The sequence below is a fragment of the Delphinapterus leucas genome, chromosome 8 (assembly GCF_059928025.1).
Source record: "Delphinapterus leucas isolate spDelLeu-1000000601 "Yukka" chromosome 8, BTC_Dleu_Yukka2, whole genome shotgun sequence".
Taxonomy (NCBI): domain Eukaryota; kingdom Metazoa; phylum Chordata; class Mammalia; order Artiodactyla; family Monodontidae; genus Delphinapterus; species Delphinapterus leucas.
The window spans coordinates 18637904-18659030 of record NC_143136.1 but is presented as its reverse complement, the minus strand read 5'-3'; the positions used below and the strand labels follow the sequence as shown (position 1 = coordinate 18659030).

At 58.6% G+C, this 21127-nt stretch overlaps 1 protein-coding gene and 1 pseudogene across 1 annotated transcript in view; both read left to right on the top strand.

The window, feature by feature from the left end:
* Nucleotides 1-1379: 1379 nt before the first annotated feature.
* SPEG (striated muscle enriched protein kinase) overlaps nt 1380-21127 on the top strand; it is a 55763-nt gene continuing 36015 nt past the window's right edge. The window contains exons 1-6 of the mRNA XM_089916332.1: nt 1380-1801; nt 11097-11186; nt 11269-11605; nt 14694-15994; nt 17816-17959; nt 18302-18484. Of these exons, the coding sequence (XP_089772458.1) occupies nt 1423-1801; nt 11097-11186; nt 11269-11605; nt 14694-15994; nt 17816-17959; nt 18302-18484 (2434 nt within the window). The 5' untranslated portion in view covers nt 1380-1422. The remainder of the gene's footprint in view (nt 1802-11096; nt 11187-11268; nt 11606-14693; nt 15995-17815; nt 17960-18301; nt 18485-21127) is intronic.
* On the top strand, nt 7500-9589 carry LOC149748516 (uncharacterized; annotated as a pseudogene).

Sequence of the window (21127 nt, the reverse complement as noted above, 5' to 3'; positions counted from 1 at the left end):
AACCCGTGTCCCCTGCATCGGCAGGCAGACTCTCAACCACTGCGCCACCAGGGAAGCCCTTTTTTTTTTTTTTTTTGTAATGTCCTATCTTGATGTTTCTCAAGGTACAACTCTTAGATGCATCAAAGTCACTGGGCTACTGATGTACCAATTCCTGAGCCCTCCCAGCGCCCCATATTGAACCTGCACCTCTGGGAGTGGAGCCTGGAAATCTGTATTTTTAACAGAGGCCATATTTTGAGAACCATGGGTCTAACTGCCTTCCACATCTCCCATCTCGAATCCACCCTCCACAACTGTGGCTGCTAGAGGGATCCTTCTAAAACACAGCTCTGACCACATTAGCCTACTGTTTAACGACCTGCAGTGGCCCCCATCAGCCATCAGGATAGAGACCTTAGCAAGCAAAGGTCCTCTTATCAGGCCCCACCTCTCACCTCCACTCACCTCACCGCACTGCGGTTCAATCCCTCCAAACTCCTCTGATTCTTTTTTTGGCTTCGCCGTGGGGCTTGCGGGATCTTAGTCCCCCAACTAGGGTTCGAACTCCGCGCCCTCGGAAATAAAACCGCCGAGTCCCTAACCACTGGACCGCCAGGGAAGTCCCCAAAGTCCTCTGATCCTTAGCACACGTCATCTACTTTCATCATGCTCTGATTTTGGTCACGCGGTTCCCCCTGCCTGGAACATCCTTCCCACTCTTTTCTGCCTGTTGCAACTCTATACAGCTACCCATTTTTTACAAATGAGGACTTGGAGGTTGAGAGAGGTTTGATGTCACCCAGTAAGTAAGGGCAGGGAGCCAGTCCACCTGACTCCCTGCTCCAGGTCTTACTGTTCACCACGGCTGTCCTGGAGGCTGGGGGAGGCCACTGGTCCCTCTTCCCCAGGGTCTGCTCACCTCCACTTGGGCCTGCCTGCCCATCTGCCTCTCAGAGGTCTCACCCAGGACCTCCTCTCCCTCTCCCCCAGCCGCGTGGGGCTGGGAATCAGGGGCCTGAGAGGAGGGAGGAAGGGAAATGGGAATGAGCCCAAGGGTAACCCGACTCCATGAGTGGGTGGCTGGGGGGGTGGGGCACACCACGGGAGGGGGCTTGGAACACGTCCTCGGGCACCCCGTTAAGCCAAGGCGATGGGGGCTCCTAGAGGGGGAGAAGGAGCAGAGTGGAGTCCAAATCCCCTCCTCTGCTGCCCCCTCCCTCCACAGCTCCCTCGGCAACCCGAGCCGGGGGGCCTAAAAATAGCCCCCGAGGCGCAACCGCGGCCGCCCTGGTGACCTTCTGGGTAGCACAGGCCGAAGGCGGGCGGGCAGCAGGAAGGCAGGGCGCCGGTCCCCCAGGACTCATCTCCCAGGGCAACATCCCCCGGGTGGCCCAGTGGCCGTCCGGTTCCAGCGTCCCCCCAGCCCAACTCGCAGAGACCATGCAGAAAGCCCGGGGCACGCGAGGCGAGGACGCGGGCACAAGGGCACCCCCCAGCCCCGGGGTGCCCCCGAAGAGGGCCAAAGTGGGGGCCGGCGGAGGGGCGGGGGCCGGGGCGCCAGTCTTCCTGCGGCCCCTGAAGGACGCGGCGGTGTCTGCGGGCAGCGACGTGCAGCTCCGGGTGGTGGTGAGCGGGACGCCCCAGCCCAGCCTCAGCTGGTTCCGGGATGGGCAGCTCCTGCCCGCGCCGGCCCCTGAGCCCAGCTGCCTGTGGCTGCGGAGCTGCGGGGCGCGGGATGCCGGAGTGTACAGCTGCAGGGCGCAGAACCGGCGGGGCCAGGCCTCCTGCGAGGCTGTTCTCACAGTGCTGCAGGTCGGAGGTAATGGGGAGGTGGGGGCCAAGCCTGGCAGGGAGGGCCGCCCACAGGTAGAGAAGGGGTACCTGGGCCACACCGGGGAGGTACCTGTTCATCCAGCCTTCTTCCCGCATTTCTGGCTTCTCAGCTGTGCTGACCCAGGAGTGCCCATCAAGAGGAACGTGCAGGGAAAGGGGTGTCAAGGTAGAGAGGCTCCCCACAGAAGGTCAGAGGTTAAGGGTCAGCATTTGGTAAGCAAAGCCTGAGCCCTACCCAGGCGTTTCTGGGAATTCCATAGTGGGAACCCTCCTAGTTTCCCTGTAGAGGGAGGCTTCCTGGGAAAATTGTTTTCATCGGCTCTGATCATTTAGACTGGAGACCCCTAATCAGCCTCTTACAGGTGTGCGCATGTCTGAAGGATGAGGCCAGCTCCCCTGGTGTGCTGCGATGTTGAGGGGATGGGTCAGAACCCCTCACAGTCCATTGCTAGGGCAGGCTGGTGTGGTCAGCATCAGGCCGGTTGGAGGAGGCCAGTGGGTGGACAAGTACGAACAGGGTGAAGAGCATCAGGGAGTAGAGCTAGGGCTGGGGGCTCCTAGGCATGTATGGAGGTGAGTGCTTGAAAATCCACATGCAAGCACGCCCGTGTGCATGTGCGTGTGCACGTACGGGCTGTGCGGGGGTCTGGTGGTACCAGCAGTTGAGAGGTTTGTGGAGTTGGTACAGAAAGTGCATGGGCCATGTGTGTCTGAAGTTCAGAGGGCATGGAAGGGGGATGCTTAGGCCAGTGTTGGGGCCCCAGCCTGTGTGTGTGAAGGGGTGGATTATGCCCGCATCCCGGGCCAGAAGGGGAGGGGTACAAGACTGGGCCTGGTGCTCAGGGTCCTGCTGGGACAGATGTGGGTGCAGGCCAGGGCAGAATCTCCTTGGGTCAGTGTTTGGGCTTCCTTTTTGACTTCCTCAGCCCCAAGCCAGTTCTTCTCTAGGCTGAAGACAGAGCCTCAGCAGACTGAGTCTTAAGAAATAGAATGCTGGGCTTCCCTGGTGGCCCAGTGGTTGAGAGTCCGCCTGCTGATGCAGGGGACACGGGTTCGTGCCCCGGTCCGGGAAGATCCCACATGCCGCAGAGCGGCTGGGCCCGTAAGCCATGGCCGCTGAGCCTGCGTGTCCAGAGCCTGTGCTCCGCAACAGGAGAGGCCCGCATACCGCAAAAAAAAAAAAAAGAAAGAAAGAAACAGAATTCTGAGGAAGTGGGCTGCAGCTGGAGGAGATGGCAAAGAGCTTGGGGTCACTGAGTCTGTCCTGGATATTTTCAAGAGGGAATTCTCACTCCAGCTGGGTAGTGTCATATAGGGTACATCCTTGGGGGCTTAGGGGGAGGCATACCATGCCACCCGGAGGAGGCATACCATGCCACCCGGGTTACAGTGGGACTTGGGGGCTCTAGCATCCTGAAGGAACTCAGAAGCTGGAGGGAAAAGAAGGCCGCAGGGTGCAGCTGTGTCAGGAGCTGGAGCAGGGGTTCAGCCTCCCTCTGTCAGCATCTCCACTGTCTCTCTAGCCCCGCCCTGCCCACCTTCCTCTTCAATGACACAGAGGGCCAAGGCTGGCTCCTCTTCGCTGCCTTCGCACTTGGCCAGGTAAAGGCTTTCCTTGCACCCTTCTGGGGTCAGGGGCTGGGGCCCATCCTGGCAGAGCTCTGAGCTGGGGAAGGATTGGACTCCTTGGGGGTCTTTGCTCTGATGCCCTCGGGGGCAAAGGGGACTGAAAATAGCACATAAATAAAAGCACAATAGATAGATTGATGAGAATACAAGTTGGAGGAGAGAGATATTGGGCAGAGAGAGGAAGCGCTGAGAAGGAGCTTGGTGTCATAATGTTTGTTTAGAGTCAGAAAGGACCACAGAGAACCGCAGGTGCAAAGGCTGCCTTTTACAGGTGAGGACACTGTGGTCCAGAGCAGAGGGAGAGGCCATCACTAGCTAACTAGCTGAAAGACAAACAGCTAGTCGTGTCCATCCCAGAACTCAGGACCCAGTCCTTTTGGCTTGGGCTCTGGAGGCATTTTACCACTTAAGTTCTGGAGGGAGGAGAGAGAAAAGGGAAGGGGAGCTGTCCATTGTATGGAGAGTAGCCCAGCCCTGGCCTTTCTGAAGATGAGAGGCTCCTAGCCTGTTCTTGTCCCCCAAAGTGGGGAGAGTGACATCATGCTAGAGCTCCCCAGACCCTCTGTAATCCGGGTGGCATGGTCGGCAGAGCTGAGCCCTGGCTGGGCATACCTAGCCAGAGGCCGGGAGGACGGTCTCCAGGCTGCTCTGGTAGAACAGCATGTTTGAAAGGCTGGGGTGAGGAAAAGACCCTGGGTGCTGCGGGACTGGACTGGGGGGCCTTTTGCCAGTCATGTTAAAACAAGAAGAGGGTTGGGCTGCAGCAAGTCACATTTGAGAACTTTTTCATGCTGGTAAAATCTTTGCCCCAAGAGCAGGTTTATAATTATGATTAATTGGTAATAATTCTTAGTAGTATCGAAAATTCGTAATAATACGAATAGCTACTATGCCGCTGTGTGGTAGGCAATATGCTATTGTATCCTCTGATATATCATTTAAGTCCCACAGCAACCCTAGGGAAACTGAGGCCCAGAGGGATTAAATGAAGCATCTTGGTTGTACTGATAGGAGGTGGCAAGGCAGGGATGGAAGCCTGGGTCTGTCCCACTGCAAAGAACCACATGCTTAACTACTATGCCCCTCCAACATGATTGGCAAGGGAGGGGCTTTGCTTTGGTGATGTTGGGGGACTGACTGGGTGAGTCTGTCTTCCTCTTCTTCCTATTGCCCGCCCTCCACCAGTCCCTGCCTAGTGACAGGTCCTGGTCAAGGTCAGTTGGGCAGGCAGCTCAGCATTGCTCAGACTTACTCATGGAAAACTTTCTTGGTTGGGATCAACAGCAGGAGGACTTCAGGGTTCTCGAGGAAGTCCAGCCAAGACCTGGCTACAGAGGGAAGAAGGCTGTATCCTGGCTGGGATTGCTGTCTGGCTCGGCAAGACAGGGTGATGCTAAGGTTCCTGGCACTCCTGAAGCCTGAGATGTTAGCTCAGGGATAGAGGGATATTGGCATGGCTTGGGGAGGCTGGGGCCTTGAGGAGACAAGAGGGCTGCAGGCAGGAGAGTTTGGAGGATGGGAAACAGGAGGGTGGGATTTGGGGTGTAGAAATGAGGAAAGACCAGAAATAGTGAAGATGGCAGAGATGCAGGATACTTGCAGAATATGTCACATGTGTAAAGCACCCTATCTCATTTTGGTATTTAAACTTCTAAGCCCCAGGTTACTGTTATGACCATTATATGTAGAAGAAAACTGGGGTTCAAAGAGGGAATTTACCCCAGGTCACATGGCTAGTGAGGTGGCAGGACCAGATCTGAAAGCTGGGTCTCCGGGTCTAGGTCCACAGTGCCTGTCCTCAGAAAGAGAAGTGTGGGAAGACTGAGGCAGGGATCTGTCATCCTGACCATCCTTCTGTCAATATCCCCAAAGCCATCTTCTGCCTCAATATCCAAGATAGGCAGGCATGCTTCTCTCTCAAAACATCAGGCTCCCACTTGCATGGGCTAAGGGGCCATGTGCCAATCAAGTGACCAGAGCAAGCGCCACCATTAAATCTTGGGGCATGTGTGACCGGAGCAGGAGGCCTGCACTGAAGGATGGGGGGTAAGGAGGAGAGAGCACAGCCAAGGGAGGGCCCAAGCTGACAATGCTCACCGTGTTTGGCAGTTGAAAGTCTCATAGCCAGGGCCTGGGAGACCCTGGTGCCAATCAGAATGGCCAAAGGTCAACAGATGGTAGTGAACCATGCAGGGGACTCGAAGGCATGGAGAGGAGAGATTAGAGAGAAGGAGAGAAGACCAATTAGCAAAGGAAAGGTGGTGAACACACCAGGAACTGCATGCGGGTAGATTGTGCAGTGTCATCTTTTTCACCTACAGTGTGGAATGTCCGGATGAAAAGCCAGGAGGAAACTAGTATGGAGTTGGGAACGGGTGTTTAGAGTGGCCCCCTTCATTCATGCCAAGCCCTAATTAGGGAGAGGAGGAGGGGCCAGAGAGGGAGCAGTGAGGAGTCCTGGGAGGGAAGAAAGGGAAGAACAGAGAGCGCATGAAGTTAGCCAAAGCCCGTGCAGGAGAACTTTCCTGAAGCTAAGGCAGGCCCTCCCTGGAAGATCCCGAGTGGAAAGCAAGATTGTCACTTCTCCAGTTTCTGGAAAAGGGTCTGCGTCAGAACAGAGGAGGAAGGCTGGAGAATGAGCTGCTCCGGGAAGATTTACAGTCCCCATCCCCCCATCCCCATCCTGTCCACCGGCAGCTCTGTCGCCCCTTCCCATGTGTATTGAGTGCCCACCGTGTGCCAGTCACTGTGCTAGGTGCTTGAGATTTATAAGTGGGGGGGCGGGAGGGGGAAGACCAAAATTCTTGTCCTCCTAGAGATGACATTCTAGGGAGGGGACACAGCTTATATGCAATAAACAATAAATATGTGAAAATGATATAGTATGTCAGAAATACAGAGCTGGGTAAGCAGGAGGAAGGAAGGGAGAAGACTGAAGCAAGGCAGGAGAGAGAGGGGAGTGGGGGTCTGGCTCAGAGGAGGGTCTGTGTGAGAGATGAGGCACGGCATGACAACGGGTTTTCTCTGGTTAAGCAGAAATGCTGGCGGGGCAGAAGTTGGAAGTCTGGTTTGGGGAAATGGCGGGGGAGCCCAGCTGCCCAGCCTTGGAGGGAAATGGGACATTCTGGGGCCAGCTGGGGCCCCGAGAGCATGCCCCAGGCTGGCCTATGTGGGTGAGCAGTGCAGGCCCAGAGCAGGAACCCAGAATCTCATGGGCCTGTCCTCGGCCCAGCTGTCCCGTCACTCACGCCTGCTGCCCATTGGTTATTTTTGCTATGGAATGTGCCAGCCCCTCGGATTCTCCTGGGCAACAGGGGCTCAAGTTACTCCCTCTCCTCACTCAGCTCCCCCATCTGTGAGTGGGTGTGTTTGGGGGTGGGCAGGGAAAGCGCCTGTGTGAGTCCAGGGTCCTCTGGTTGCAACTGATGTGGACATGCACATGTACCCTCTCATTGCACGTCCTGTGCGTGTGTCTGTAGGCGCAACCTCTGCTTCTGGGGGTCTGGGAAACAGGACCCTGTAGGCACTGAGATTGTACAAGACATGACCTAAAACTTTAAAGGGCCACAAACTCAAATAACTTCAGGAGCCAAGTAGAAACTGAAAAGGAGCGAGCTGCAGTTGTCAGCAGCTGAATTTGAGCGTGTTTGCCGTGCAAAATACTGGGCAGGCTGAACAGAACGCATCAGTTGGCTGTGTATTTACTTTGGACCCATGCTTTAAAGAAAAAAGTTAGGCGTCCCACTGACCAACCAGCACATGAGGCTTTATGGGACAGTGGTCAGTAACTCAGTCACAGTGCCTGGGTTAGAATCCTGGTCTCCCAATTACCGGCTCTGCGACCTTGGGCAAGTAACTTCTCTGCGCCTCCGTGCACAGATTAAATGAGTTTATTTATATCAAGTGCCTAGGACATTGCTCAGTACATACTAAGCATGCTGTCAGCATTAATGATGATGACTTAGTAGTCACATCTCAGAAACCAGATTGGCATTACTTGTGCAGGCTGGGGTGGGAATTTGGATCTGGGGACCCATGGAGGCACAGAACCTGTGTGGCTTTGGCTAAGTGATAGGACTTCTCTGAGCCTTAGTCACTTATCAGTTAAATGGAGTCAGTTACATGTTCATAAGGGTTTCAAGCTCACCGTCTTGTTGTCAATAAGGTAACGTTTATAAAGTGCCTGGCATTTAATAAATGCTTAAGAAACTTAGTTATAATGATTGTTGGGGCGGGTAGTTTTGTGTAGGCAACATATGCATGGTACCAAATGAGAGGAGGACAAAGAAAATTTGGTGAGTGTGCTCACCTGTGAATGAGAAGGTGGGTTATATGTGTGAATAATAGGAGCATCTCTGGGCACCTTAGCTCGTGTGTGTGTGTGTGTGTGTGTGTGTGTGTGCGCGTGAGCGCGCCAAGATGCACAAAGTACCTATCATCACGGAACTCTAGGGCCCTCTCTGGCTTTCCTAAGCAGCCTGGGGGGATTCGCATTCTGGGTACATGTCACTACGAGGATCCTTGCCCTGTGTATGATCTGAGCGCCCCCGCCCGGCGCCACTGCCCTGCGGCGTGTTGGGTACTGCCTAGAAAGGCGGACGCGTGCGCATGTTTGTGGAGTGAGCCAGTGGAGATGCGGCTGACCTTCCGGAGCAGCCCCGCGGGAGGCGGGTGGGGGTGGCGTGGACGCCGCGTGGGGCGGCCAATGAGAGAGTGGCCCGAACTCTCCTAGGGGCCACTGCACCCCTTTCTGTGCCTCAGTTTCCCCAAGTTCCGATGCGGGGCGGGGGGGCCGCGAGGCAGGTGATCGTCGCCCCAGGGGACGCAGGGTAGCAGGCGAGGGAAGGGGCGTCCGGTGGGGGGGGTGCGGGCTGGCGGGGGAAGGGCCGGCTCCGGCCGCCGCCGCCGCTGCCGCCTTCCCCCCGCCTGGGCTCCCGCGGCCCCGAGGCTCCTTCCTCCACCGGCGCCGGCCCCCGCCCGCTCCCCGCCTGCTCCCCGCCTCGCCCCCGGCCCCGCCTCCGACTCCGCCCCGCCCCCGCCCGTCCCCTCCTCGCCCGGCCGCCGGCCCGGCCCCCTCCCCCGCCATGAAGAAGCTGTGGGTGAAGAAGCGTTTCCAGGTGAGGGCTCTGGGGGCGGGCGGCGCAGGGAGGGGGCAGGAAGGGCTGGGCGCCCCGGAGGGAGGGCGGGTCGCCGCGGCCGGGCCCGGGGAGGGGGCGCCGGAGCCGCGCCTGCCCAACCCCGGTCCCCGAGGCCGCGGGCCGGGCGCGCTCCGGGGGGCTCCCCAGCCTGCGTCAGGCCCCTCCCATCGCCCAAGCGCAGACCCCTTCAGCGCCCGCGACCCCCGCGACCACCGGGTAGGCCCCCGCAGCAGCCCTCGGCGTGGAGCGCCCACGGGCTTCTGTGCCACCTCTCGTCTCTGTCCAACCCCTGGCCGCCGCCTGGCTCTCCCCAGCCCCCAACTCCGGAGCCTTCCATCTTCCGGTGCTCCTGAAAGCACCGCGCAGGGATCTGCGCTGAGCTCAATGCATTCCCCAAGCCCTGCCCCGTCCTCCGCGGACCCGGGCCTCCTTTCTGCTTTCGTGAGGCTCTGGCCCTTTGGGGGATCTTGCCCTCTGCCCCTTCATCACCCTCCCTTGCCCTCTTGACACCTATCCCAGATGTCTGTCCTTGCCCCAGCAGGAATCTGTGTCCTGGTCCCTCTATCTCTCAGTCATCCAAGCATGTTCCCCCCACCCACCTCAGTCTCTTCCTTCACATCAGTCAATCTCTGTCTCTGGGGGGTGTCGCTCAGGTCCCCAGTCCTCTGTCCAGCCTTTGGCCCTTAGTCCTCTCTCCTTCCTCCCCGCTCCTCCCCAGAGGCATGCTGGAGCTCCAGCCGGGAGGGCTGACAGGCAAGGAAGAGTGGAGACATTCCATACAGGGGAAGCTAGCTGCCCGGGGTCTCTTCCACTTCCCCCACCCACATTGGCCCCTGGAATGACTTTCTGTTTGATATAGAGGTTTGGACGAGAGGTATAGGGAGGTCAGGAGCAAGCCTTCCCCTCAACAACTCATTCTGGCTTTTCTCTTTCAGAAAACCGGCCACTCCCGCCGGGCCTTTGGCCGACTCACCCATGGTGCGTGGACCATGAGCTGCCTGCTGTAACCCATGAGCACTCCTCCTCTTGGTTCATGTCCCTTCATGAGGCACCCAGGCCTTGAAGATGGCCCATGAGATGCGGGACCCCCCACATGCCCACACTCACCCACCCACCCAAGAAGGCCCCTTGCAGCTGAGAGAGGGCCTAGCAATGGGGGTGAGGGGTTAGCTGGCACACCCCATCATGGGCCTGGGCTTACTGTTCTCCATCTGTGGGCCCTGTGGGGATGAGTTCAGTGCCATGCTCCTATAACCAGTACACGGCTCCTGCTTGTCGTGGCACCCGGGGAGAAACTGAGGCACAGAACCTGATAGAATTTGGGGAAGTTAAAAAATGTGCCCAGGAAACTTTGCTCCTAGCCTGACTACATTTCTGAGGACCATTCAGCAGTAGAAGAGAGAGATCGGGAAGAGGGTGTCTGTCATATCGTGACGCAGAGCAGATGGGGAGGTTCGTTTGAAAGGAGAGGTCACATGCGGGTGCACAATGGGTGGGCCTGGCCCTTAATGGGGGGCCTGGGTCTGTGGCTGGGCCGAGCACAAGTAGGTGTGTGTATGCGTGTCCGTGTGTGTGTGTGGCCAGTGGGAGCACCAGTGAAAGTGCCAAGGATGCCAGATCGCTTGGGTAGTTAGTTGAAGAATCTGCCGAAGCACATGGGCTCCCCGGTGCGGGGCCCCGTGGAGCCTGCAGGCAGTCAGTGAATGGGAGATGCTCTGCCCATCCCAGGTGTCTCCCTCCCCCCACTTCCATCCCAACAGGGCAGCTCTGGGCACTGGGTAGCCTCATGGCCCCTCTGTCCTGCCTGCCCACCGTGCCCTACCCCACAAACCCTCTGATAACAGTCTGTCCATGTCTCTCTCCTGCTGCTCCTATGGAAGCGAAGTTTTCCGCTCCTGCAGAAAGCAAAGTTACGGTAGGAAACTGGCTCCTGCCCTAGCCCTCCACTTCCCCACTTCCCTGCACGACCCCGGCCTCTCCTCACCCTGCCTCAGCTGCACCCTGATGTGTTCCAGCTGGTTTGGGGTGGAGGACAGGCTCGCCCTGCGGTTGGTCGAGTGCCCTGACAGTACGACTCTGAGGTGACTCCCCTTTGTTCCTGGGGTGCCAGGACCCAGAATTTAGAGCCTTGGAACCTAGGACCTTATTATTTGGGGGGCTGCACAGGAACTTAAGTTATCACTGACAGGGGAGGAGGGAGAGGGGCTGCAGCCCCGCAGTCCATTAAGTGGCCGGGAGGGGGGACTGTAGGTAGCTTTGAGCGCACCACCAAGGAGGCAAGGGTGAGGAGCCAGGGCCCCAGAGATGGAGCCAGGGGACTGGCATGGGAGGGGTTACCCTGCGCCTCTCAGGATGGGCAGCGGGATGTGGGGAGAAAAGTGGGGGAGGAGATAGATGCTAGAAGCCCTGCTGGTGGCGATACAGAGCCTCCTGTGGGGGAGGCAGGAGGTGACAGAGGGAAGAGTTGGAGTCGGAGGGAGGGAGCCCTGCCCACACAGACCCCTTCTGCTCCAGACTCGGAGACGGGCGAGGATGACATCAGCGACGTGCAGGGGACCCAGCGCCTGGAGCTTCGGGATGACGGGGCCTTCAGCACCCCAACGGGTGAGCTCTCTGGGGCGCTCACAGAGCCGGCAGGCGGCCTTCCCACAAGAGGTGCCTCGCTTCACTGTGCTCCTTTCTCTAGGGGGCTCCGACACCCTGGTGGGCACCTCCCTGGACACACCCCCGACCTCCGTGACAGGCACCTCAGAGGAGCAAGTGAGCTGGTGGGGCAGCGGGCAGACGGTCCTGGAACAGGAAGCGGGCAGCAGGGGTGGCACCCACCGCCACCTGGGCAGCCCAAGGCAAGCACAGGCAACCGGGGCCGGGCCACGGCACCTGGGGGTGGAGCCGCTGGTACGGGCGTCTCGAGCTAATCTGGTGGGCGCAAGCTGGGGGTCAGAGGATAGCCTTTCGGTGGCCAGTGACCTGTACGGCAGCGCATTCAGCCTGTACAGAGGACGGGCGCTCTCGATCCACGTGTAAGTAATGGCCTCACCTGGGCCCGCACTGTCCCACCTTACCATGCCGTCCTGCACTGCCCCTCACTGCTCGTCAGCCTCCACCCCCCCATCCCCTGCACCATCCATCCCTCTGTGCACTTCTCCACCCCCCCCACCCCTACTGCTTCCACTCCTGGCCCCAGCCACCCACTCTTGTCTTCCCACACGGCTCCGTCCTCCTCCTGTGCCATCGCCACCCACACCCTCCTGCTGCCACCTGTCCTGGCTCACTGTGCCATCTCCACGGTCTCGTGGACCCCTCTCTGCCATCCCCGTCTCCTCCAAAATCTCCACTCTCCCGGGGGCCCTCTCCTGCCTCGCCCATTCAGGCTCCAGTTGTCCCCAGGATCCCCCCCACCAGGGGCCCCCTCCGTGCCTGCTGTCTCAGAAGCTGCTGCCTTTTCATCTCTCTGCACATCCCTGTTCCCATGTGGGCCTTTTTCTGGGAGGAACTGAACCTTTCCGCACGGCAGCTCCCGGGAGAGCAGGAGGGAGCAAAAGAACACAACCAGGAGACAGAAGCGAGCGAGGCGGTCAGGGGGTAGTTGGGGCCAGGGGCCTGGGAAAGCAGGGGGATGTGAGGTGCGTGGAAGGCAGGGGGCTGGGGCAGGGAGGAATGGCGATGGCGGGGGCCTAGGGTGGAGGCAGAGGGCTGGAGTGATGGAGGTGGCGGCATGTGAGGATCTTGCGGGAGACGCCCAAGGGTGGGGTTGAAGGTTGTCCTGGTAGGCGGCGGTGAGGAGCAGAGGCGTTGGAGGCATTGGAGCCATTTTTGGAGATTTGAGGCTGGCAGATAGGAGGGAGTGCTATGGTAGAAGAGGGGAGTGGCTGATGAGAGAGGTATTAGGGGGCATTTGGGAGCTGACGGGGGGCCTGGTTTGTGATGGGTATGGGTGTGTGGGGGAGGTACCATCATGGAGGAGAAAGAAGGGGCCTGGTGGGGGGAGGCGTTTGTGAGAGTGGCTGAGCTTGCTAGTGGTAGGCAGGGGAGAGGTCTCGGGCAGGCGCAGGGGAGGCGCCCTTGCTTTATCTGGTTGGCGTTAGCCAGGCACTCCCGTGCCCTGGACTTGCCTTTTCCTTCCCTGCCTTTCTTTGCCAGGCCCCAGCCTGAGCCTGGAGTTGCTATGGCAACTTCGGAGGAACCCATTTCCTTAGTGATATCTGTGGTACAGAGGCTGGCCTAGAGCTCGAAACTGCCGGCAACAGGCCTCCTCTGCTGTCCCCAATTTCTCTCCATGCCTCACCCAGTTCCCAGAGGCCATTCCTCAGGGACTTTGTTGTCCCTCCCCTAGAGTAGACTCTGCCTCCCTGTAGGTGGCTGGCTGAGGTTCTGCTCCCTAGGGCACTCTGGATTGCCTCCCCGCCCCCCATCAGAGGTGAGGTCTGCAGTGTAGGTGGCTGACCCGGGTAGTTTAAAACACTCGGGCATCCCTAGAACTTCTGCTCTTGGCCAGTACCGTACTATTTCTCCTCCCTTCTGTGCCCCCAAAATCCCATTTTTCAGGGAACAAGGGCTCAGAAGCCAGACTACCTGGGTTTCAACCTAGCACCAACCATTTACTAGCTGTGTCACCTTAGTAAGGCACTTCACCTCTTTAAGCCTGTTTCTTCATCTGTAAATGGAGATAATAACAGTCCTATCGCAAAGGACTGTTGTGAGGATTAAATGACTCAATGCATTTTAAGCATTCAGTACATGCCTGACACATGATAAGTACTCAGTGAGCCACTTCATAAGTTTTTTTGTTTGTTTTATAAATTTATTTATTTATTTTTGGCTGCGTTGGGGTCTTCGTTGCTGCACGCGGGCTTTCTCTAGTTGGCGGCGAGTGGGGGCTAGTCTTCCTTGCGGTGCGCGGGCTTCTCACTGCGGTGGCTTCTCTTGTTGCGGAGCACGGGCTCTAGGTGCGCGGGCTTCAGTAGTTGTGACTCGCAGGCTCTAGAGCACAGGCTCAGTAGTTGTGGCACACAGGCTTAGTTGCTCCGCGGCATGTGGGATCTTCCCGGACCAGGGCTCGAACCCGTGCCCCCTGCATTGGCAGGTGGATTCTTAACCACTGCGCCACCAGGGAAGTCCCCATAAGTTTTCCTTAAGCTGTCTCTTATGTGTTAGGTATGACGCTAATATCTCAGATTCCTTTTCTTGCTAATTTCTATGCTTGATGTGCCCCTAAGAGTCCAGATGGGGGAAACTGAAGCCCAGCTCTTGGGCATCAAAGCTCTGCAGGTGAGAGGGGCACTCTGGGCTGACCAGCTCCTTCCCTCCTCCTCTTCTCCCACACCCACTGTTCAGGGCCACGCAATAGTTATTCGGGAGCTGACTTATTTCGGAGCACACCCCTCTGGCGAGTTTCTGTGTTTCTTAGGGGGGTTTCCAAGGGCTCAAGGTAACTTTCCCAGGGACAGGACAAAGTCAAAGCCCTGTACTGGGGGCAGATTTATCAAAGGGAACAGGAACCTGGGTTTCTCACTCCAGGGACCCCAACTGCCTGCCACCTGCTGTTAGCACTGCTGAGGGGCTCAGGTCTGAGGAGGTGCTAGGCAATCTCAGGGATAAGGGCATTGCTCCTGGAAAGCTTATGCCTGTTCTTCCAGGGGCACGGTGAAGGGGGTATGTCCTGCTGAGGATGGGCAGGGCTGTGGGGGCCAGCTGGGGGCAGGAATGAGTGGGAGGCTGCATTCCTGAGAGGGCCCCTCCCCATCCAGCCCTCCTGCCTTCCCTCACCCACTTCATCCTTCGGGTCCTAAGCCTCATTCTTTTCTCTCCCACCACTCAGTTCTGTTTCTGCTGTTTCCCAGCTTCTGGGGCTGGGGGGAGGGGGCTGGCCAGAGCCCCTGGGACTGAGTCTGTACCTGGACCCAGCCACCAGCCCAATCTTCCGGCGCCAGAGCTGCCAGCCTCTCCCCAGCACCTGCTCTGGCTGTGCCTTCCTCCTGGGGGGGGGGGCTGGCCCATGTCACCCCCAAGCCTTCCCAGCATGCCCACCACCCGATTCCTGTCACGACCTGAAGGTCTAGGAGGGGAGGCCCCCTGAATCTTCTGCCCCTCTTCGTCTTGGTCCTGCAGCAGTCTCCCTCAGAGCGGATTGCACAGGGAGGAGCCTGACCTTCAGCCTCAGCCGGCCAGCGAAGCCCCCAGTCGCCCGGCCCTCCCGCCTCCCTCCAAATCCGCGCTGCTGCGCCCACCGTCCCCTCGGGTGGGTAAGCGGCCCCCACCGGGACCCGGAGCCCAGCCCCCAGCCCCCCCGCAACCGCCCCACCGGCGCACCCGGGAGCCGGTGCCGCCCGAGGACGCCACCGCCGAAGAGAAGCAAGGGAAAAAGTCCAAGTCTTCGGGGCCCTCGCTAGCGGGCACAGCGGAGTCCCGGCCCCAGACGCCCCTGAGCGAGGCCTCGGGCCGCCAGTCGGCGCTGGGCCGCTCGCCGAGGCTGGTGCGCGCCGGCTCCCGCATCCTGGACAAGCTGCAGTTCTTCGAGGAGCGCCGGCGCAGCCTGGAGCGCAGCGACTCACCGCCGGCGCCCCTGCGGCCCTGGGTGCCCCTGCGCAAGGCCCGCTCGCTAGAGCAGCCCAAGTCCGAGGGCGGCGGGCCGTGGGGCACGCCCGGGGCCTCGCAGGAGGAGCTGCGAGCGCCAGCGGGCAGCGTGGCCGAGCAGCGACGCCTGTTCCGGCAGAAGGCAGCCTCCCTGGACGAGCGCACGCGGCAGCGCAGCCGGGCCTCTGACCTCGAGCTGCGCCTCGCCCAGGAGCTGGGCCGCATCCGCCGCTCTGCCTCGCGGGAGGAGCTGGTGCGCTCGCACAAGTCCCTGCGCGCCACGTTGCAGCGCGCTCCGTCCCCTCGAGAGCCCGGCGAGCCGCCACTCTTCTCCCAGCCCTCCATCCACAAGACCCCGCGGGCCTTGAGCCCCGCCGCCGCCCAGCCGCCCCCTCCCAGTGTCGCGGGGAAGCCCGGGGATGAGCCAGGGAGGCCCCGGAGCCGCGGGCCAGCGGGCAGGACGGAGCCAGGGGAAGGCCCGCAGCAGGAGGTTAGGCGTCGGGACCAGTTTCCGCTGACCCGGGGCAGAGCCATCCAGGAGTGCCGGAGCCCCGTGCCGTCCCCGGCCGCCGATCTCCCCGAGACCAGGACGAAAGCGCCCCCGGGTCGGAAGCGGGAGCCCCCGCCACAGGCCGTGCGCTTCCTGCCCTGGGCCACGCCGGGCCAGGAGGGCGCTGCTGTGCCCCAGACCTTGGAGAAGAACAGGGCGGGGCCTGAGGCCGAGAAGAGGCTGCGCAGAGGGCCGGAGGAGGACGGCCCTTGGGGGGCCTGGGACCGCCGAGGGGCCCGCAGCCAGGGCAGAGGTCGCCGGGCCCGGCCCACCTCGCCTGAGCTCGGTAAGGCCTCGGGGAGGGTAGAAGAGGTGCTGAGACCTGGGTGGGAGCGTGTCTGGGAAGAGCGAGGCTGCTAGGCAGCTGCAAGGGTGCGGTTTCCCAGGGTAGGCATGGACCCAGGTTCGAGTTTGAGTGAAGGATTGTGAAGGCCCCTTGTGTATAACCTGCCCGCTGGTGACAGCGTGAGAGTGTTTTGTTGGAGGCTGGGCGGAACCGAGGTGTGAGTAGAGACCTGGTGCCCAATGTTTGCTATAGGCCCCCTGAGTCCAGTGGCCTGCTGGCCCTAACGGTGGACCTAATGGTCGGGGGAGGTACTGTGGGAACCTAAGGAGCCCCTCCACCCCCCACCCCTCTGTGGGGGAAGAGACAGAAGCCTGTCTCAATAAATAATTGGTCACGTCCCTATTACAGGTGAGCTTTGGGCCAGCCAGTTCTCAATATTTACCGTCTCATCCCGGCACCATGTCCTGACCTATCATAGATGTTGAGATCTGACCCAGCCTGCCTTCTAGCCGCCTCCTCTCTCCCATCTTTGAGTCCCTGCATGGCTGAGCTGACTGTGTGTTGTCCCTCAGTCTTCCCGTGGGTGGTGGCCAATAGCCAGAATGCCCCTGCTGCCCCTAACTCTGCCTAACTGAACATCAACTTGGGGCCATTCCTGGAGCGAGACAGAGGAAGCCGTCCTTCACTCGCTCCCACCTCAGCTGCTTTCTCAGGCCAGATACCTCCACCCCCTGCTCCTAGGACGCCCTGTCAGTGTCTCTTCCGGTGCCTGTACCACCCCTGGTGGTTTTTTTTATCACGTTATTTTTCATTTTAGTATTACTGTCTCAGAATCCTTAGAGATGATTAGGAATCTGTTCATGATCCTGCTAGCCACATTGTCACATATCCACAGACATGTCCCAGGCATTGTATTAGCTGGGCACTTAGGGATGTTACTCTATTTTAATCTGTATGTTAGCTCTGCAAGATGTTGGGTGTTATTTATCAGCTCTATCTTATAGATAAAACTGAGGCACAGAGCTTATCTAATTTGCCCAAGGTTATGTGGCCAGAAAACAGCGTAATTGGGATCCTCTCTGTTCTTTTGGCTACATACGCTGTGCTTTAATCTAGCTTATAGAATGTCAGAATTAGAAAATACCCAAAGAAATCCACAACAGTGGAGTTTTATGATCTCTTTGTGTGTACAAGCTTCCCGTAAGCAGGGACTGTGTCTTATTTCCTGTTGTGTCCCTGGTACCTGTACAGAGTAAGCAGTAAGTGCAGTGTTACTGTTTGATGAATGAACACAATCTAAGCTGATCTTCGTGAGTCCTCTCAGATGGCTACCGGAAGCACCGGCCACTCCCTCTTTTGAATCCAGTGGCATCACTAGTTTGATAGTTCATCACGTGTTGCCCTGTGACACTATCATTGCTCAAGTCTTGGTTTGCTGTTGGCTTGTCTTCTGTCTGTTTGGAAGCTTGTGAAGTCTTGTGCCCCTGAGAGCACCTTACACAGGGCGTTATCTACCATCCCTGATGACTGATTTGTGTAAAGACATACACAGCACAGTCCCTGTCTTCCTCCAGAAACCAGCACTCTAACTGTGGCTGAAATTGAGCAGCCAAACCATTGTAGAGTCCAGGCCGCCCTGTCCCGTTTAAGAACCCCCTTCTGTCTTCCTTTCTTTCCTGTCTCAGGACATTCAGGAGAGAGACCCTTTGCTCCCTAACCCTTGCCTTCTAGAAGCCCCTCTCTCTGGGTTTGCCCTCTCTCCCCCTGAGTTATCCCCACAGGGACCGTGTCCCCTTACCCTGTCACCCATGTCTCCGGCAGAGTCTTCGGATGACTCCTATGTGTCTGCTGGAGAGGAGCCCCTGGAGGCTCCAGCCTTTGAGATCCCCCTGCAGAATGCGGTGGTGGCCCCGGGGGCGGATGTGCTACTCAAATGTATTGTCACCGCCAACCCCCCACCCCAAGGTGAGCTCTAGGCCTGGGGCCAGGCTAAGATTGAGAGAGGGAGGGGAGATCCCCCCCTCCCTACCCCCCACCCCAGTCCTCAGAGGGCAGGGTAGGGTGGGTGAAGAGGGGAGATCGTCTGCTCCATGGGGCTGGCTGGACTCCTCTGTGTGTGTGTTAGGGGAGCTTCTCCAGAATCCCTTGCGAGAGGGGAGGGCAGGCCTGGGCTTCTGTGACTGAGGGGCATTCCTCGGGTTTCCCTAGGGTGGGAGAGGAGTGCCGTGGGCTCTGTGTGGGGTGGGGCGAGCCCTAGTGGGCCCCTTTGGGCAACGGCAACCTAGTTATCCCGCTGCTTCCGCACAGTGTCCTGGCAGAAGGATGGGTCCTCGCTGCGCAGTGATGGCCGCCTTCTCGTTCGGGCCGAAGGCGAGCGGCACACCCTGTTGCTGCGCGAGGCCCGGGCGGCCGACTCAGGGAGCTATACAGCTACTGCCACCAACGAGCTGGGCCAGGCCAGCTGTGCTGCTGTGCTGGCCGTGAGACCTGGTAGGGAGCCCGCGGGCCCTGGGGCCGGGTGGGGTGAGCAGCGACCCTTCCCATTCCTAGCCTGGAGCTTGGGCTCTCAACCAGTGTGCAGTCTCTTCTCGTGTGTTGGCTGCTCTGGTGGAAGCATTTTAAATGGCCCTGGCCTCAGGGCAGGGGCCAAATTCCCAAGGCACACACCAGATGGGCCAACTCATGAAGTCACTGAAATTTGTCTTTAGCATCATCTAAATGCCATCCTCCCATGGCATTTTCCTGATCAGGGTCCTGTGGAGAAAGCAAATTATTCTTGAGTCTCAGAGAAAAAGTCTCCCAGCTCAAAAGGCTTAAAAGCCATCAGGAGTCTTCTGAGGCCATTTCCTGTCTAGAACGGTCACCCTCCCCACCCCCATCCCCGCAGTAAAAAGAGATGCTTTTAAGTGCCACAGCCCTCCCCCACTCCCTTGCTCCTTCTGTTGAACCCAGAGCCCTAAAGAAGGTGCAGCTGAGAGCGCCTTTCGGGAGGTGGCAGTGGCTGAGGCTACCTCGTTTTCTATTTTTATGAAAGTCCTTTCTGGGTGTCGGACTACTTCCTTTGGATTTAAGCCCACTTTATTTCAGGTTGAGGAGTGGTGTCAGTGTGCATGGCCAGTTCAAGTCATTCAGGTTGCTGGGCCTGACAAGGTGCTAGCCCTGGGCGGGGAGTGGGGGGGGGATAGGTGAGGCTGGGTAGGGGGTGTTCCAGGAGGAAAAGTCGCAGACTCAACCCTTACGGATATTATCACTGGGTAAGGAACTTAGATCAGAGGACCTGGGTTGGCGGACAGTGCAGGGCAGATGAACCCAGTGCCTAGAACAGCCAAGTGGTCGGTCAGTGTTGTGGGATGCTGGACTGAGAGACATCAGAGCCCTGAAGGGGCCTGGGAATTAGATGGGCAGCGGGTGGGGCCGGGCATGCCTGGAGAGGGAACAGCACACACTGTTCTATCCGCTTTCACTCAGTGCTGCAGGAGACAAGATTACAGAGCCCAATCTGCTGTGGTCCTGGGGCCTCCGCACCTTCACGATTGGGGAGTTCTTGGTGGCATCTGACCTGAGTCCCAGTCCTGCGTTAGATCCTTTGGGCCGCACATGTCTGGCTCTGCAGCACTGCAGGTCTCCCTCTTCCTTAGCTTATGTACACCTCCCAGGAGCCCGTGTGTTAGGCTTTCTCCTTCTCCTCACCCCTCCCGCCACGCTGAATCATACCCATCCCTCCATTGCATGCTTCCGTCCTTCCATCACCTCTGGGATCTGCCTTCTGACTCAGCTCCCAGCTTCCCTTAGGTGGCTCGGACCTGGCTCCAGGACTCCAGTCAATACCTGGCTTGGGCTGAGATTTGGCACGGGGTTGTGAGCGGGTTGCCCCAATACTGGCTTGGGGCTATTCGGGAGCCTTTTAAGGTTGGGAAGGAGGCTTGGGCAAGGCAGCTGTCCGCACTTGACTGGGAGTTATGCATTCGCCACGCAGAAGCTCCCTGCACTTCAGTTTCCTCATTTGTAAACCAGAGATAATTATACCGTCCTTAAGAATGAAAGCAAATGTGTGAACGAGCTTTATGAACTGTAAAACTGTAGACAAATGTTAGTTGTTAGCGTCATTAAGGGGTGGTATGCACAGGAGCATGGGTTTCCACGAGGCTGCTGGGAAACTGCTTCTTCCTCTTCTGCCCTTTCTTCAGACTGTCTGTGCCTTGGGGACTCCTCCCCTGCCCTTGCCAGGCCTGCAGTCCCTCCATATTTCCCAGTCCCTGGGTCTTCAGCCCATCACAGCATCTCTGTGCCTCCTCCACCCTGGGGAGCCAGAAAGCTTCATCACGGTAGTCAGCTGTACCAGGCATTGCAGCCAGGGAACAGCTTCTGTAAGTCAGGCTGGCTGGAGGGCCCCAGGGCTTGAGGGGCAGGCATGTGAGTCTAGATTTGGCTGTCGTGGAAAAAGCAGATTTTCTTACCCTACAAGGCACTGTTTGGTCCAAAGCAGCTGGACGGAGGCCAGTGGACCCAGAGAGCAGCAGAAATGGGCGGAACCGGTGGGTGGCACAGACATTAGGCAAGGGAGGGGGTCCCAGGCCTGGAGTCTGTCGGGAGTGAGGGAGCGGAGCAAGGGAAGGGTGTGTGCGCCTTGGCTGGGAGTGGAGCGGGTTGGGGGAGGGAGTGTATAGTGTCTTGTGGGAAGAGGCCTCACGGAACCACCTCCCTTTCTTGCTCCTCACAGCCCCCCCTGCTAACCAGGGCTGGCTTCCCGGTGACCTCTTGGGGTTCCCCCCTCAACAGGACAAGCTTTTGAGATCCCACAGATCTCAGTTCCTGGTTGGGAACTTCAGGAACAGGGAGACCTGAAGAGGTAGTTCCCTGGGTGCTGCGATTTGGGGGGCAGAGCCTGTCTTCACTGCCTCTAAGAGCCCCACCCCAGCCCTGGCTCCCTCCCAGCCTGCTCTACCCCACTGGTAAACTCTGCGGAGACCATGGTCATGCTCCCAAAGTGGGTGTGTGGATTGGGGCGGGGGCTAGGGGAGTGTGGGAGGTGTGCTTAACCAAAGCTAAGCATTCTCAATGCTGCCCGCATCCATCACACAAGCCTTTAGTGAGCACCAATCGGGTGCTGAGTGCTACATCTCTCTTAAGTAG